At 46.8% G+C, this 17,322-nt stretch overlaps 1 protein-coding gene across 1 annotated transcript in view; it reads right to left on the minus strand.

Annotated features, from left to right (window-relative positions):
• Positions 1-16,892, minus strand: part of FBXO32 (F-box protein 32) — a 36,291-nt gene extending 19,399 nt beyond the window's left edge. Inside the window, exons 1-4 of the mRNA XM_060611258.2 lie at positions 16,045-16,892; positions 10,066-10,178; positions 9,152-9,201; positions 7,855-7,947 (exon numbers count right to left, since the gene is read on the minus strand). Coding sequence (XP_060467241.2) covers positions 7,855-7,947; positions 9,152-9,201; positions 10,066-10,178; positions 16,045-16,160 — 372 coding nt within the window. The 5' untranslated portion in view covers positions 16,161-16,892. The remainder of the gene's footprint in view (positions 1-7,854; positions 7,948-9,151; positions 9,202-10,065; positions 10,179-16,044) is intronic.
• Positions 16,893-17,322: the final 430 nt, after the last annotated feature.

Consider the following 17,322-nt stretch of genomic DNA (forward strand, 5'->3'; position numbering starts at 1 on the left):
CCTGAACTCCATGGTGTCATTGCCGCGTGGGCAGTCTGGGTATCTAGAGTGATTTGCAGTGACTGGTTGTGCAGTGACAGGAATGGTTCTGGGCTACCAGAGGAAGGGATGGTGGTCACCGCACGCCGAAACCACATCCTGCCCTTCAACTTTGGCTCGTGCTCATTTTGGAGACGTCGAGTAGGGGAAAAATCTAGTTGCAAGCAATATTGTATAGCAAATCTTGGAGCGGTTACAACCACAGTTTGAAGTGGCGTGTGGAACATGACTGGGCAGAAGAGATATTCCCCTCCTATCTCACTTAACCGAAGAAAGGACAGGTTTCTTCTCTCACCTTCGGTTCCTCATAGCATTCATACTTAAAAAAATCAGCTTATGTCACTTCTCTGCTTGAAACCCTCAAACAGCTTCCCTTAGAAGAGGATCTAACCTCCTTTCCGTGACTGGCAAGGTCCTCCCTGATCTGGCCTGTGCCCCTCCTCCAACTTCATTCTGTTCTAGCCACAAGGGCCGTCTTTGGTTTCCTGAACAGGCTCAGCTCAGTCCCACCTCCCAGCCTTTGCCCTTGTCACGGCTTCGCATGCTGGCTCTGACCCACCCCTCAGGTCTCATTCAAATATCACCTGCTCAGGGAAGCCTTCTGTGACCATCCTCTATGGAAACCTCCCAGTCGCCATTTTTATCTTACTGTGGTTTCATTGTTCCATTTACACATCTCTGAAATGATCTTGTTTCCTTATTTGTTGACTGTCTAGTTGGGATATGAACCTCAAGACTGCAGGGGTTGTTTTGTTTACCAATCACTCTACCCCCAGCCTGGCACGTTGTAGGCAGTCAACCAATATTTATTTTCTAACACATTTGTCTTTTAGAATCAATGAGCATTGTAGCTGCAAGGGACCTGGGAAAGAGTATACCCAAATTCCTCCTCTTTAGATCAGGAGGCTCATGATGGTCAAATGACACAATCACGGTCAGTGCTAGATCGTCTCGACTGTTAGGCTGGAACTCATATGGGGTCTGGTTCCAGACGAATTCTTCAGGAGTAAATTACTTATAGCGCAAACAGATCACCCTTTCCAGGAAGGCAAGCAGCTGACATCTAGAGGAACGGTAAATAAATTGGGCTTCGGAAGCATCAACAGAAAGCAGTAGCTTCCCCATGTGTTTGTTTCAGACCAAACCACACAGGGGTTAACAATAAGGCTGCTGCTGGAGCATACTCTGTCTTGCATAGGATATTGTTAAGAACGTAACTTATCTCTAAATTCTTCCATCTCCTGTGACTATGGGCTCTGAAGTTTGAATTATAGGTGTGATGGAAAACATGCCTCAGGGTTATCAAAGGCAGGAAAGAAGCTTCAAGAAGCCCCTGCCATTTCTCACGTGTTCAATACCCAAGCTGGGTACCTATAGGAACATTATGTCTTTTTCAAGAAACCTTTGGTTACATCAGGCAGTGCCTCTGCTTGTACCGAGTGCCATGTACTTTCAAGACCCTTATTTATTCAGTGGATAACACAGATTAAAAACCTGGAAAGTTTTGTCCTGACTTTGAGCTTGAACACTGACAGGTTGGAAGAGAGAACATTGCAGCTACATTAATAATCTTCAGGCATGTCAAGATTGGGTAAATATTATTTGCAAGTGAAACATCTCTCTCTAACGGAGTGTTAAAATCCTAAGAAGGAGGGCCAAGTTTACACAAATTAATTGTATTCTCATCTGAGAGAAACTTGCCTGTCTTCTATCCATCCCAGATATTTTTGAACTTGTGATAGTGCCCCGCTCCCTGTTTGCATCAATTTGAGCAGCTCTGTTTGCTTCAGTCATCCTGCTTTTAGATTGGGCTTCTCGTCTACCCTAGCACTCCTAACCTCTACCCTCTGATTTCATGAGGCTGGATGTCACATTGCCTGGGCCTCTGGTTGACCAGCACTCCCCTCCCATTCTTTCTCATCTCCCGGTTTCTGCTCACGGCATTTGTCCCTGCAAAGCCTTCTTCCTGCCTCACCACCTAGCCAGCTCCTGGAAGGACTGGTTCTTCAGTCCTTCTTCAGAGATTCTACCTCTTCCAACAGGCTGTCTCTGGTGCCCGCCCCTCCTCCAGTCTCCTAGACAAGACCAAAACCCAGTCTGCCACTTCAGTAGTTGTACCTTGTCCCCCAAGTAGCCCAGAAGATCCTGATAAGCAGGGACCAGGTCTTCGTTGATTCTCGAGTGGTTATGGCAACACTAGGTAAATGTTATGGATTTCATTCAGAAATACCTATTTAGGAATTTGAAAGCATTCACCGGAAGCAGTCTTTGATCTATGGGGACCTAGCAGGGGGATGCTGTCACCTCCTTGCCTTTGGAGCTCCTCTGTCTGTGGACTGGAGGGGCCTTTGGGTCCTAGCTCACAGTTCCTGAAAACAAACCTTACCCTCAGCCAGAGCACTTGGAGTACAGTGTCCAATGCTCTCAGGAGCTTACCTCCTTGCATGGGAGAAAAGTCTGCTGAACTGGCATTTTAAACTCAGCTCACCTGTCCATTTTAGCATATCCCTCTGCATAATAAGCACCTGATAATGTAGAAACTAGACAGAATTTTTCTATATTTATGGCCCATGGTGGGATAGGCTTAGATTCTGAGTTCTCAAAACAAATTTGATCTTGAGGTCTTCAAAGTGGGATAGGAAAGGAAATCTGGCAGAAAAAGTATAAAACATCAATCTCTCCATTTTATTTCATCTTTAATCTCTATTGTCTATTTCTATAATCTATTTGTGTGTTTTCTAATGTCTGTAATTAGGACCCTAAAGATGAAGATATTAATGGCAACAACTGATTCTCATCGAGTGCTTACCACATACCAGGTCCTGTTGGAAAGCACTTAAATTTAGTTTTAATTCCCTGAGCAACATGATGGGACAGATACCATTATTAGCACCTTTTATAGGGATGTGATTCACAGATGAATTTATGAATATACGTAAATTGAGAGTACGTACTTATGTTATTTGTTTAGGAGTCCATGGTCAAAAACACCACTGTTTTGGTCTCTTGGCAATGCCTCATTTTTTTCAGGTGCCCCCCCCCCCCCCCAACCTTCGATGGGTACCTTTCTACTTTTGAATGTATCCCATTACTTCTGTGGGTTATGTAGGCACCCCTATTTCTTCAGGTAGGTCCCCACTTCTGTGTGTGCTCCCCTACTTCTGTTTGTGAGTGTTTCCTCTTCTGTGGGTACTCAGACATTACAGTATCTGCTTGCCTCAATGCTTGTTAGGACTGAAAACCAGGAATTCTAAGCGGCACAGACTTTCTCCTGTAAGATCCCTGGCAGCCTAATCAGCATTCACTGAAGGACCCACCCTGTGCCCTCAAATGTTAATGCCCCACAGTAGATTCTCACAATTCCAACCATTTCTGTGAGTCATTTTCAAATAGGCTCATGGCTCTGTTCTTTTGACTCTGTGGCCATTGGGGTGGCTGGCCTTCCTCCCTCCAACCCAGCTTCTCTCTCCCAACAGAAAAAGATACCACTGGTTTTAAGACCCAGGTGGCAGGGGCCACCCTCCATCAGAGGAAGGCGCCAAGTATGTGCAGTGCTAAATTAATCCAAGGTCACTGCGGCAGAGGAACCTAGCAAAGGGGCCAGGCTTCTCTTGCACATCACGACCCACCAACAGCATGCCCTTAATTGAAGGCATTGGGTTTGAATTTGAGTCATAGTGCCATATTTCAGTCTTTTGTTTGCCAAGCCGCCAGTCAACTTAAACTAAAACATGTTTTTGGAAAAGACTTTTAGGGGTTGTAGGAATGCAGTAACTTGCTGGAAACATTCAAATGGACTTAGGGTGGTAACGCAGAAAAAAATAATGTGCATTGGTTTAGGCTGTGATTTTCTTTTGGGCTGCAGAGGGATAGAGAGTGGGGTTGCAAGCTTTTGCTTGTCCTTTCTGATCTGCTAGCACAGATGGGCCAGTTCTCTCCAGTCAGGAGGTGGTCCTCAAGGTTCTCCAGAACCTTTCTCGTCTAGAGGTGGCATCTACATCCCACAAAGAGAGCTGGAAGACCCGGTCAAAGGGCATCCTGGCATTAAAGCATGAAAACCCTTTCCTGCATTTGTGCCCTACTGTGTCTTGTTTAAAAACGCAATGTGTAAAATCCAGCATTTGGGCTTCCAATAGTTTTTTGAGCTGGTTCCCAAACTTAAAAACACAGGGGTCCCCCAAAGGGCAGATTTAAGTAGCAATGCATGGACACCACCTTCAGTTAATTAAATCATATGCCCGAGAAGTGGCCTTCTGTAGAGAAACAAGCTTTGCAGGTGATTCTAATGTGCAGCCAGTTCAAATGAGAACCAGTGGGCCACAGCAGGCTTAGTTCAGACAGCTGTGAGTTGATGTGTGGTCTCCAAAACCCTCTCCCAGCTTACTGGAGACCCACTTTCTCCATTGGCCTTTCTGTGCCCTAGCTGAGTTAGTCAGCATTCACCTCCTCATGGGGACCAAATTCCAGCCCTACCACCAGCCCAGCCCCTGGAATGCTCACCGGCTTCTCAAGGGAGTTTCCAAAATGTGTTGGTCTTCAGGCATGGTGTAAACCAATTTTTAAAATGACCTTTCATAAATGGGTAAGTTGTTGCCTCTAATGATTTTAGATCATCCTTAAAAACCACAGTTAAAATTGTACTTAAGCCATTGGGGGTGTGTGTGTGTAGAGAAGGGAATGAAGGCAGCGGGTATAATCTGAAGCCTATTAAAATAAGGTACAGATACTATATGAAAACCTTTCCTTCCCAGCTTCTATTAAAAACTTTTGACTCCATAAATTCCACAGAACTCTTGTACTTACAGATAAAAATTAGACAATTTTGAGATAGTGGTGTTGGCCACCTCTTTTATTCCCTCTGCGTTGTCTGTTTCTGAAGAGGGAAGCCAGCATGAACACATTTTGTAAAAAATGTACTTGGCTTTAGGGGCGCCTGGGTGGCTCAGTCGGTTAAGCGTCCGACTTTAGCCCAGGTCATGATCTTGTGGTTCGTGAATTCGAGCCCCACATTGGGCTCTGTGCTGACGTCTCAGAGCAGACCCTGGGGCCTGCTTCAGATTCTGTGTCTCCCTCTCGCTCTCTGCCCCTCTGCACTTGCACTTTGTTTCTCCCTCTCAAAAATAAACATAAAAAAAAAATTTTTCAAAATGTACTTGGCTTTAAAGAGATTAAAAAACATTTTTTAAAGGCCTTCAAAGTTGGTTCAGTTGTTCACTGGAACTAAGGAATCACTATGGTACTATATTAGACCATTATGTCCAAGTGGTAAGATGGGGAGGACATATCGGCAAGCTACTTTGCAAAGTTGGCTTAAGGGTAAGAATATATGACATGTGCATTGACTTCCTTAGAAGAAAACCCTCAAAGCGCAGTGCCTATCATTAAAATGTTTTAAGCTCTTTATAAAAATAACATTATTTCTCAAATTATAGAGGACTCTTAACAGTGAAAGGGGGAAAAAAAAAAAAAAGATTGTTCTTTCCAAAATAGAAACACTTTTCCACTATTGCTGAACCTGACAGCTCTGAGAGCATTCAGCAGTTTCTCTAACTTCAAGATTATTTGAGGGAAAGTGCTCACATTTTATAATTAGATACTATCAGATACAAGTCCTCTATGCTGAGTCTTAATCAAGTGGCAGATTTCCCATTAATCTTTTTTTTGGAAGTAGAAAAACATTTATCAACTGAATTGAAAAGGCATATTAGGGAGAATCAATGATAATTTAGGTGAATAGGCAATAATAAATATTAGTAGCTGACTCTGAATAATTGATTCCGATTTGCAGGGTATCTTCATATATAACATTGCTGAGTTCACAGCTACCCTGTGAAGTTGGGGTTGTTCTAAATCCTTCTTACGGAAGGGGCGGCTGAGCCTTAGGCTGTAATAGTATGAAAGTTGCGGGGCTGGGGCCTGACCTCAGACCATTGTACCTTCAGTCCTCTGCTTGCAGAGAACTTACTGTAGCAGTGAAGAGTGTGGACTCTAAGACTGACCAGGTTTCAGATCCCAATTTTGTCGCTTATGTAGCTTTGTGACCTTGGACAAGCCATTTTACTTTGCCGTATTTCCGTTTATTGAAACAGATAATAAAAGTACCCACACTTCATAGGGTTAATGGACGAATAAAGGTGAAGGCACATAATTGCACGAAGATAGAGTTTTGCTATTACGACCTTGTTCCTTTGCTGTATTTCTTGTGAAAGGGAAAACAAGTAGGAAGACCCATCTACAAACTGTTTTGCTGATCAGTTTGTAATTAAGACATCAGAACTGGGTGTCCTCCTCTGACACCTAGAAGATGGAAAGTATTCATATTCTTAGCAACAGAGTTTCCAGCTCTTGCTGGGCCTGTCTCCAACCAGCCTGGGCTGGGTTGCAGGCCACAGTGACCTCCCTGAAATGGCAGAGTCACACTGAATGACGTGAACATTTCATCAAGAAGGTCTCTTATTTTCATCCCTTTTGGATTGGAATAAGAGCTCAGCTGAAAGCTGACAGATTTACTCATGTGGTCACAGGCTCAGCTCAGAGCTTCTAACCTACAAGGAGGCTTGAGTTTTTATCAGGTCAGCTGGGACGGCCAGGCCAGCATCTGCCCTGATGACAGGTGAATGATCCAGGCCTCAAGGGGCCTTGAATGTCATTGCTCTGGCTGAGCCGTGGCAATCATGTGACTCAGTGACGGGGCACTGAGAAGCACAACAACCCAGGAAAAAGAAGATAAAAACCCAGCTACCCAACACCCACAAGGGGTAAATTCCCTCCTACGTTTTTTAAAAATTTGTTTTTAATGTTTTATTTTGGTTTTTGAGAGACAAAGAGAGACAGAGTGAGAGCAGGGGAGGGGCAGAGAGAGGGGGAGACACAGAATCTGAAGCAGGCTCCAGGCTCTGAGCTGTCTGCACGGAGCCTGATGCAGGGCCTGAGCCCGTGAATGCAAGATCATGACCTGAGCTGAAGTCAGCCGCTTAACTGACTGAGCCACCCAGGAGCCCCTAGTCCCTCCTACTTCTGAGACTAAAACCCAAACAGCTGCTACCTCTCAGGTTGAACCACTGACAGAAATGCACAACAGAGCTAAGGGTGGGGGGGGGGGGGGCGGGAAACAACAACAATAAACCAATTAAAAAGAATCACTGATTTGGAGGGCATGTTTAGACTTATTTGCTTTACTACCTTCATCATTAATATCTTGCCAAAGCTCCTTAAAATTTTTTTTTCCCAACATGGGGTTTCAAATGTAAAGCAACGGACCTGAACAGGTAGTTAGTTTCACGCTTTAGGTGAACAAGAGACTGAACGTGGGGTGGGAGGGAGTCACAGGAAAGATGCACTGAGGTGCTTTGAACTTGTCTGGTGTTGTAGCCTAAACCAAGAATGCCGTGGGGTCACCTAGAGTCTGCTAACGCAGGACAAGGAGGAGGACAGTGAGAACAATCAGAGGTACAGAAGGTTTTAAAATAAGCCATGGTGTTTTTTGGCTTTCTTACTACTGAATTCTCTCTTGCTAATGTGGCTGCCAGAGCCCTTGCTGCCTGCAGTGTGTTCCCATTTATGGTGGGGGGAGGGAAGTGGCTCACATGAGGACTATGGCCGTTCCTGTCTGTCACAGTCAATCTCAGGGACATCCTCACGGGATCCACATAAGGACTCGAAGTAGATCTGGACAGAAGGGAGTTGAGAAGTCTGTTTTCTGCTTTCCTCAAAATTCCCAGTGTCCTACAGAGTTATTCTTTGGGGGGTGAACTATCTCAAGAGAACCTGAAAAAGATAATTCAACTGAGACCCTGGGAACCTATAGAGACTTACCCGTACGACGTAGTTAAATCTTCTGGAGTCCAGAATGGCAGTTGAGAAGTCCAGCCTGTTGAAAGCTTCCCCCAGAGTGCAATATCCATGGCGCTGAATGTGAAAACGGGGGGGCACAGAGGTCATTCTCCAGAACGGTCCACCTGGACTCTACTGGCAAGCTGGATGCCTGTCTTAGGTAACCTGTGGCCATATGCTGTTTTCCTGGGCCATGATAAGCTCTTTCTGGGAGCCCCCTGCGAGCCACAAAGATGGACAGTGCAGCTAGCAGCTGCTTTAGTCTGTGACTCACATGTTAAACACCCCTCTTCGTGACTTGCACCATTTGGACCCTTGTTCTCCGCATGAACTTGAATGGGAAAATCCTAAGTAGTTGCTTATCCGGGAAAGGGCAGGAGTTGGACATAGGATGGGAGACGAAGATAGCTGGTCACTGTAGCATCTCCTGGGAGGAGAATTAGACTTCCTTGTGTCAACCCTGCCTGCTACCTTGCCTCGCATCTTTACTGCTTTTCTCATTGGGATCATCAGAAACATTTTTTTTTTTTTTTTTTTAAGGCTTCATGAGGAGGCAAAAGAACTTTTGATTTTTTTTACCTATGAACGCACAAGCACTGGGAGCAGAGAGCCCTGACTCACAGTCTCAGCTCTGCTCTGAGTATCTGGATAATGGCGGGTGTGCCCTTGGCCTCCGTGGGGCCCCAAACCACAGAGGGACTTATGTATTCACCAAGGTCCCTGACAGTGGTAGAAATTCCATCGTTCTACCACACTGCTTGATAACCTAAATATCTGAGCAGATGCCTGTGCAGGGAGAAAATGTACATAAAAGGGTTTTATAAAGTGCCAGGCAAATGTAGTTGTAACAGTGCCTTGTCCCCTTCTAGGTCTAGCTCAGTGTCTCATACTGAGCAGACATGAAAACTTCTGCTGTGTTTAGTGATTAGCCCCTCCAGGGCTAAAACTTAACAAAGTTGGAGTCTGAAGAGATCTCAGAACAAGAAAGAGGCACTGTTCTCGGGGCAAGGCCAAGGCTTTATAACAATACATTTGAGATGGGTATACTAATCTTTATAAAGCACTTTTACATACGTGATCTCACTGAATGACTGGGGAGTCCACCTAGTGACTTTGGCTTCTCACTCTCTCTGATGGTTGGGTAGGTGGTGAGCTGCTAGCCACTACCCCCCACACCCAGCCATGATTTGAAGTCATATTCTTGCCCACTTTCCCTCCCTTTCCTGTTGGGAGAGGCATAAAGCTAAGCATATGCTTTAAGGAACAGATGGATGCTCACCTCTTTAGTACTTCCTTTGTGAACATAAATCCATTTTTCTTGGTGGAAATCTACAGAGGCAAAAAAAAAAAAAAAAAAAAAAATTAAAAACAAAAAACCCCACAGCTTTAAAATTTGCAACATGCCCCAAATTTTAAACTTGTTTCTTTTTCATATACTCCAAAGTGTTAAAAAAGTTTTAACAAAAAAAGACAGAGACTCTACTGACAATCTAAGAAACGCAAATGCCTAATTTCTGCAGTGTATACATATCGGAGTTATGCTTACCGGGTCTGAAGCTCTCCAAATCTTTGATCATCAGATTTAGTATACCAAAGCTCCAAATTGAAAAAAATCAAATACCCAAGTACAAGTTTGTTTTAAATGTCAAACCTACAACTTATACAAGGCCATAAAAAGTAGAAATAAAGCAGATAACATGAAGAGATCATGTAGTATGGGTGGATTAAACTAAAGATCTGTGATTCTGGCTTATTTCTAGAACTTTATACTCTTACACCCAGCATCTAGAAATGTAGTAGTATTTAGACAAGGAAAGAGGGAGAAACAAATCTATTTTCAAAGCCTCACAACACAGTGCCAAATAAAAGCACATGCTGGAACTGATTCAGCTGACCATATCACTGTATAATAACTAAATTAACTACGTCAAATATTAGTGACAAGTGGGGGAAAAACCCACTCTGACTAGCAACTGACTTATAAATAAGACTATAAAGAACACATTGATCTTGCTTGTAAAATGCACGGCCGGGTTTCTGAGTGCAAAGTTCCCAATGACCTCTGTCAATGACACAGTAAACATTAAAGCAGATGTCTAACACTCGAGGTCTGATTTTCTCCCCTCCCCCGCAAAGAACCAATCCTAGCGATCTTCAAACAGCTTTCTTTTAAGTTCAGAACAAATGGCTTACACTGGGTTTTGGTTTTGCTATTCAGCATGTCCTTCTTTCTCTTCTTGGCTGCAACATCATAGTTCAGGCTGTTGAAAAGATTCTCCTTATCGTATACTTCCTTGTTGCAATAACTAGGAATAACAGGAGAGGGGATGAGCTATAACAGCTATACTTTAATAAGAGCTGTTTCTATAAATAACTTACCAGGTTCTAAAACACAAACATACATCTTCTCAAACAAAACAATAACCCCGTCAAAAGAAGTCTGTTTAGGCACAGACCTCCCTCTTTGGGGATGAAATATTGTCACATCTCTGTGGAAGGCAGGGATGGGGGCTTCTACTGCTTTTGAATTCCCAACAGTGCCTGCCATTGTGTCTGACACACAGCCCTTTAACTAAAGGCAATGCCGGGCACTACAATATTACTTTAAGCAAAAATGACGACTGCAGGGGGGAGGGAGAGGGATGATTACTGCTATCACTGTGGTACACAATGCCTTCATTTTGCAAAAGCATCCACCCTAAGCTGCTTTCTAAGGAAAAAAAAAAAAAAGTCTTTATGGAGATATTATTCACATACCATACAATCCACCCATTTAAAGTGTACCCAAGCTTCTTTTAACTAGCATGCTTCCATCATGCCTTTGAAACATGATCACATTGACAAAAATCTGACTTACACACTCCATTTCTAGGAGACGTTGAGCATACAGTGCTAATTGTTTAGATTTCATGGAATTCTGTGACTAACACTCAGCATCATGCTGCGAGGTGAAGACCTTGGGTCCTAAATGAAACCAGCTGATTTCACAATTCATAAATTTATAAGGGCTGAAAAAACAGAACTGCCCAGTTCACAGGTCCCTGAAGGACGCACACATTCACCTTGGGTCAGGTGCATATTTCTGCCAGTAGGCTGAGCTATCATTTTGGGGAGCTGAGTTCTATTCTGTGATACCACATAACTTCACAGTAAATCTCTGAAGAGTTTTCATTGAAAGGATGCTGGAGAAATATTGAAGTATAGTGAGTAGATCCCCCGAGCCCCATGGGGATGTATGTACAAGGCAGGATTTAGAATTCCCACTAGTAAAGCATAAATCAGGGGCTTTTTCTTATATCACTGATATATCAGAGCTCTTTAATTTTCTGAGTTCCTTTGCTGAATTTAAAATGTGGTTTGCTTTACATCTTCTTTGGACATACATCTGTTGGATAAAATGAGGTACACCTGCACTTCTCTATTCCACAGACATTATGCAAATGGCAAAAGAGAAAAGGGGGTTTGAAACAATTTCCAGTATCCTGTTGCTACAATCGTCTCAAGTAGCACTTCAATAAGTACAATAAGTATCTTGCTACATAAATGCTTACACATGATATCACCAACAACGTGCTCAGTGTTTCTGGACCCAGAGGAATAAGCTTGATGGATAATCTACCATTTGTTAATCTGCCCTTGTAAGGCCATGTTTAATACCACTTATTGAGATTTCTAACATCTCTAGCCTTCTTTTCATTTGGGGAAACTGGATATTTTTAGGTTTCATAGAGATTACTGCAGAAATGTCTTCTCTTAGAGACAGTTTCTTAAACGAGCCAAGGGTGAATGTTTGGGGCCAGGCTCTGTGTCACGCGTGTGTGTTTGTCTACTTGCATGACAGTAGTGTACAAAACCACCGACTGGTCAGTGATCTGCTCCAAGGTCAGCAAGAAAAGAGAGAACAAGGGAGCGCTGGACTCTGAGTCCTTAAAGCCAACTTAAGAATTTCAATCAAAGTTGAGAAGGGGAAAACATGGAAGGTTACTTGACTGGTCCATGGTGTACCAAAGCTGAGAACAGCTTTAGAAAGCAAAGTTAAGAACGTTTTTCATGTAAAAACACCACGCGAAGGCTTATTTTTAAAGAAAACACACTCCTACACCATGAACGAAAACCTAGAGCTTAAATTCCACCTGTAGAGAGCCATAAAATGAAGCGGTCTTATTCTCAGTCACACTTCTGAGGTTTGGCAGAAAGTTTTCAGAGCCTGGACCTTAGATTGTGGCCATTCCCCAGAGATTTTAAATATTTACAGTTCATCTTACTCTCTTCTAATTGAGAACATCACTCAAAGGAATTTGAGCACCTGCTTTCCTCATAGAAATGACAATAATCTGCTTTAAGCCTGAGCGACTCATTTCCAAAGTTAGTTGAAGAAGAATTTGACATCATTGATGATGTTCTTCCACTGTAGAATGTAGAAACGCTTCAACCAAAGACAAACCCTGCATTTTTCTCTTGATTATTAGGTTTTGGACTTCAGAGGTAGGGCCTGGAAGGAAGGGCTAGGAGGTTTATTTGTGTTGTCTGCTTGTAGCTTTTCTTTCAAGCAATAACATACTCAGTTAGAGGTTATTCTGAGAGTTCAATTATGTCCATCCATTTCAAGGAAATGCAAGGCCAAGAGAAAATTACAACTGAAATTTTTAACAAGAAAAGCTACCACCATTTAGGAACCATGACATTTAACTTTTTTTTTTTAAGTAGAACTATTTAAGGATGCTAATTACCTCATTAAATTCAAGAATAGCCACTGAAGTTGCCATTTGGTGGTTAGTTTTTACTAATCTTGATTTTTATAGGCACAGGCACAGAATAAGAAAAAAGACCTTGCCCAGCCTTATACTATCAATATACACGTACCTAGATATTTAAAGACAACTTTAGAAATGATGGAAAGATTTCAAAATAAGACCATTTGGGCAGAGGAGATAAGGGCACCGGTGGGGGGAAAGGCCTATTTCTCATTTTGTTCTGCAATCACAGGCCATTTAAGAAAGCTATGGAGGGCCTAAAGGGTTTGGTTGTGGATTAAAGCTGGTGAGATTTCTATGCTAATTTGCTCCAATACGGACGCAAATCGTCAGACTCCCTACCCAGATTGTTCTGGTGAAACAAACAGCCTACTATATGAAGCTTGTAGAACAGTGCCTTGCACACAGTAAGCACTCATAAAAATTTGACCTATTATTTTTGTCTTCTGCACTACTCGTCCAGGGCACCAAGCTTCCTGCTTCCTGGTTCAGCCTCAGCTATGTGCAAAGCAACATTGGAGTTTTCAGCTGCAGGCCTGTAGACTTGGAGAAGAGTGGCCTGAGGTTCAGATCGCTGAGATGACTCATTCTGGGGGTGGGGGAAGCTGGAGCGTTGTTGGTGAGGCTTGGAGGTACCTCAACTACCACTTCCTTGAAGCATTCTTGGACCACCCCCAATTCATGCCAAGCGCTTTCCCTGAACTTTTCATCTGCCCACCCACGTTTAAACTGGTCATTCCTCTGCTGTCTTATGCAAGTACCCCTTTTAAATGAGGGGTACTGCTTTAAACTTATCCTAAAGCCTGCCATGATCTCTGTTCATGGCTGGGATGGGCTTTGTAAGGTTCTGCTGTTGGAAGGGGACAGGGCCCAGAACACAGAATGGCCAGCAGAGTCCAGAGAAGGCGTGCCGTCCAGACGGGCTGGGGTCAACTGTAAACACTCTCCCCAGGTCGGAACACACCAAATGTACCCCTCATTCCCGACTCTTGTTCAGGCAGCTCACAGAATTGAACGTGGAATCAGAGAAGTGTAGCAGGCCTCTGTTGTCCTGTTTCATTACCTCCCCTCCCCCTTTGGAAAGGGCCGTGGGCCTTTTGTTTTCTCCTAACAGGAGAGGCATTCACCTGTGTAGGCAGGCGGTCAGCCCAAACCTTACATCACAGAGAAACATGACCAAGACTAAAAACAGTGGGGATATTTGAGACTCCAGACCTAGGTCCAAGAAGGCCAACTGCTTTTAAGAAGTTGGCAGACTTCTCATGCTAAGTAGGGAAGGGATTGTTTACAATTGGTGGAGGAAAAAAATACTCCGCAAACAAACAGCCAGCTGCTTTGCCAGGAGCTACCAAACGATTCCTAAACTCTGACTCCTCCAAGAGCCACAGGTGGCCACTGTATTGATCACCACTTGTGGTAACTATGGCGGTGCTACGGCACTGGCTCAGAAGGCACGAAATGGGAGGAAAGAAGGAGGCTCATGGAGGGGTCTGAGGGGTGTGAAGCTACGTGATCCCAGCCTAGGTTAAACTTTTGTGGTAAGTTAAAACCATCTTCAAGGTCTCCCACTCTGTGGCGAGAGGCACCACTATCTACTATCTGCTTCTAAAGGGGAGTGATACCAGCTTATCTCTTGGAGCAGATACAGTGTGAATATTTACGTGAACCAGAGGCTCAGTATCTTGAATCCTCTATTGCTGAACGACTGCATCCTACTGACGAGCAACCTATAATCATATTTGGGTGAGCCACTGGGACATCATTCAGCAGATCCTTGCTGTATTTCCCCAGAAAGAATCTGGACTGTTGTACAGAAATAAAAGTAACAAACTATCAAGATCATCATTCCTTAGGAATGAGGAGGCAGGAAGGAAGCTTCTATTCTACTAGAAGCAAGCTTCTAGTCAAGGGAGAATAATTTAGGCATAATTGGTAACTCGCATCCCTAAAAGGTTAAGAGTCTAGTGACAGCAATTGGTCTGTTTTTCTATTAAGTAAATTATCTGATTTGCAATAAGACTTCTTATTTGCTCTCCAAACTCTACAGTTTGCCTCAAAATATCTTTAACATAAGGGTTATATATGCTTTTGTCTCTCCTGACAGACCCCCAGGATTAAATGCTTTTTTTTTTTTCCATTGGAAGACTAAAGGAGTTTGATGTTTTACAAATAACAATCAGATGGGGGGGGGGCGCGCTCTGGAGGTCAAGCTGTCAAAATAACCACACTTTCTTGACAGTTTTCTTAAAATTGAGTGCCAGGGGGCTCAGCCACAAAAACCACTGGTAAATCTCAGTAAGTGGGAACCTGGTCAGGTTACAGAACTCATCACCGGAATCAATTTAAGGGTTCTGGTGCCAGTGGTTTCAACCAAAGGCTGCACGAACAGGTATCCAAGGGTGACTGGGCTGCACTGATCGCCTCTGGACCCGCTTTCATTGCCCTTCCCACCTGTTCCAAATGTCAGGGATCTGGAAGTCAACTGTTGCGATCCGGGACTGACAGATTCCAGACCACTTCACTTACTAGACAGCGCTTCTGTGTTATAACCAAACGGAGCGGACCTCGGGTTTTCAACCAGACTGACGGGGCTCAGGGGGTGGGGGGTGGGGTACTTTTTGCAACCGACGGGCATCACTTGAAATTATTTCGCCCAGAAAACTGACCGAAAGGGCCACTAAAGAAACAGGTGCAAGCGCTTCGTCCTTTCAGAAGCAGAAGGCTTGTGGGTGGCCTTCCCGCCTCCCTTCCCTCCTCCGCAGCTCCGCAGTCGCGAGTCTTCACCCTGGTTCCGCCAGTCCGCCCCGCAAGCGCCGGTGCCCCAGGGACCATCTGTCCGCCCCTTCCTGGTTACTCATCCTCCCTGCCCACTCTGCGGTCGCCCGTGCGTGGGAAGAGCCTGGAGGTGCTGCACCCATGTCCGATCGCGTCACCCGACTTGTGCCCACGGCGCTAGGGTGCTCCGAGCCCCGCCACCCCCAGCGGTTGAAAGGTGCGAAGCCCACTCGCCCGCGCCCCCGCCCAGGCGGACGGCGCGACTCCAGTGTCCTTAAGGCAGGGGTCCCCTGAAGTTGTATGCTTGAGTTTGAACGTTTGCGGACAAGATCTGCGTCTGTCGTCAGATTCCCAGAGGGACCCGGGGTTCTGTAAAGAGTTGTGCCCACTTGGAGACGCAGACCCTGAACAATAAGAGAAACCAAATTCCCCGAATCCCGTGCTCTAGCGACCTCTGCAGAAACCCGGTCAACTTCTCTCTCCTCCCCTGCACTCCGCCGCCCCCACCCCCGCCGCCCTCGTCCAGGGGTTTCCTCCTCACCCCGTTCCAGCCCTGCGTGCCCCCCACTCTCCCGCCCCTGCGCCCCCGAAACCAGCCCAGGTCTGTTTCGCGGGGCTGCAAGTTGGTGGCGGATCCACTCACCTGCTGAGGTCGCTCACGAAGCTGCCGCTCTTCTCATCCAGGAAGCGCTTCCAGCCATCGGCCGTCTTCACCCAGCTCTGCCCGGGGGACCGCCAGTCCTGCCCGAGGAATGGCATGGCTCCGGGGGCGACGCGACGGTCGGACTCGGCGGACTGACAGGACCGGCCGGGCGGCCTCGGGGACGCGCTGCCCTGGGCGGACGCTCAGGGGTGCTGGGGCCGACGCGGGGGCGGCTGCAGGGAGGCGGCGTGGAGGGCTGCGGGTTCGGGGGCCGCGGAGCCGAGCGCCTGGGCTCGGAGAGGGCGCGGCGCCGGGGAGGGCCGCAGGGCGCGCGGGGCTGGCCAGTGTGCCGCGCCGCCGTCCCGGCCGCAGTATTTATCGCGGGCCGCCGGCCCCGGCCCTTTGTTGCCGGAAGAGCCGCCTGCTCTTAGCCCGGCCCCCCCGCCGGAGCCCACGTGGCTTTGTTTATGGGCTCGGCTTGTTTTCCGAGGCGCCCGCGGCTCCCGCTCCCGAGGCTGTTGCACAACCGCGCGCCGGTGGAAACTTGAAGCCGCTCTGCCAGGCCGGGGCTCCCGCCGCCCCTCCGCCCCTGGCCCCCCGGCGCCCGCTCCCCGCCCCCCAGGGCGCAGCTGCCGCAGCCGCGGGGAGAGCGGGGCCCGGCGCTCGGGAAGCCGCGCCCCGTCCTCCCGCGGCTCCCGGGCTGGCGCGGCGCAGAAAGGAGGCCCGAGCGGCGTCTGGGTCACTGCTGGGCGGGGGTGGGGAGGAGGGAGAGCTCCCCTCCCATCCCCGAGCTGTCACTGAGCCCCGCGATCAGAGCAGCTCTTCCGGAACTGGGGGAGCACGGCGCGGCCGGGAGCAGAGCGGGGGAGGAGACCACAGCCTCCGAGCCTCTCTCGCAGCCCCAGCCCCGGCTCTTGGACGGAAGAGGGCAACCCCCACCCCACCCTGCCCCCGAGCCGCCGTCAACGTGTCCTCTGCCAGGCCTGTCTCCGAGGGTGCCAAAGAGAGGACAAGGACAGGGAGGCCGGGCGCTTCTGGTGCCTGCGGGGTGGGAGTGGAGAGCAGGGACAGTCCCCCACCCTACTCTCTCTCTCTCAGCACGCTAAGCGAGCAGCGCCGACCTCTGGGGCACCAGGCCGCACGTTAAAGGTGTCCGAGCCTCGCTCCAGCTCCGGGGCTGTGCCCGCCTCTCCTTCCCGCGGTTCAACATCCTCAGGGCTGTTAATTTCTCTCCGGGAAATACTAGGCCAGGAGTTACGTTTTAGTTTTGGTGTGCGT

This window comes from Panthera onca, chromosome F2, assembly GCF_046562875.1.
Source record: "Panthera onca isolate mPanOnc1 chromosome F2, mPanOnc1 haplotype 2, whole genome shotgun sequence".
Lineage (NCBI taxonomy): Eukaryota > Metazoa > Chordata > Mammalia > Carnivora > Felidae > Panthera > Panthera onca.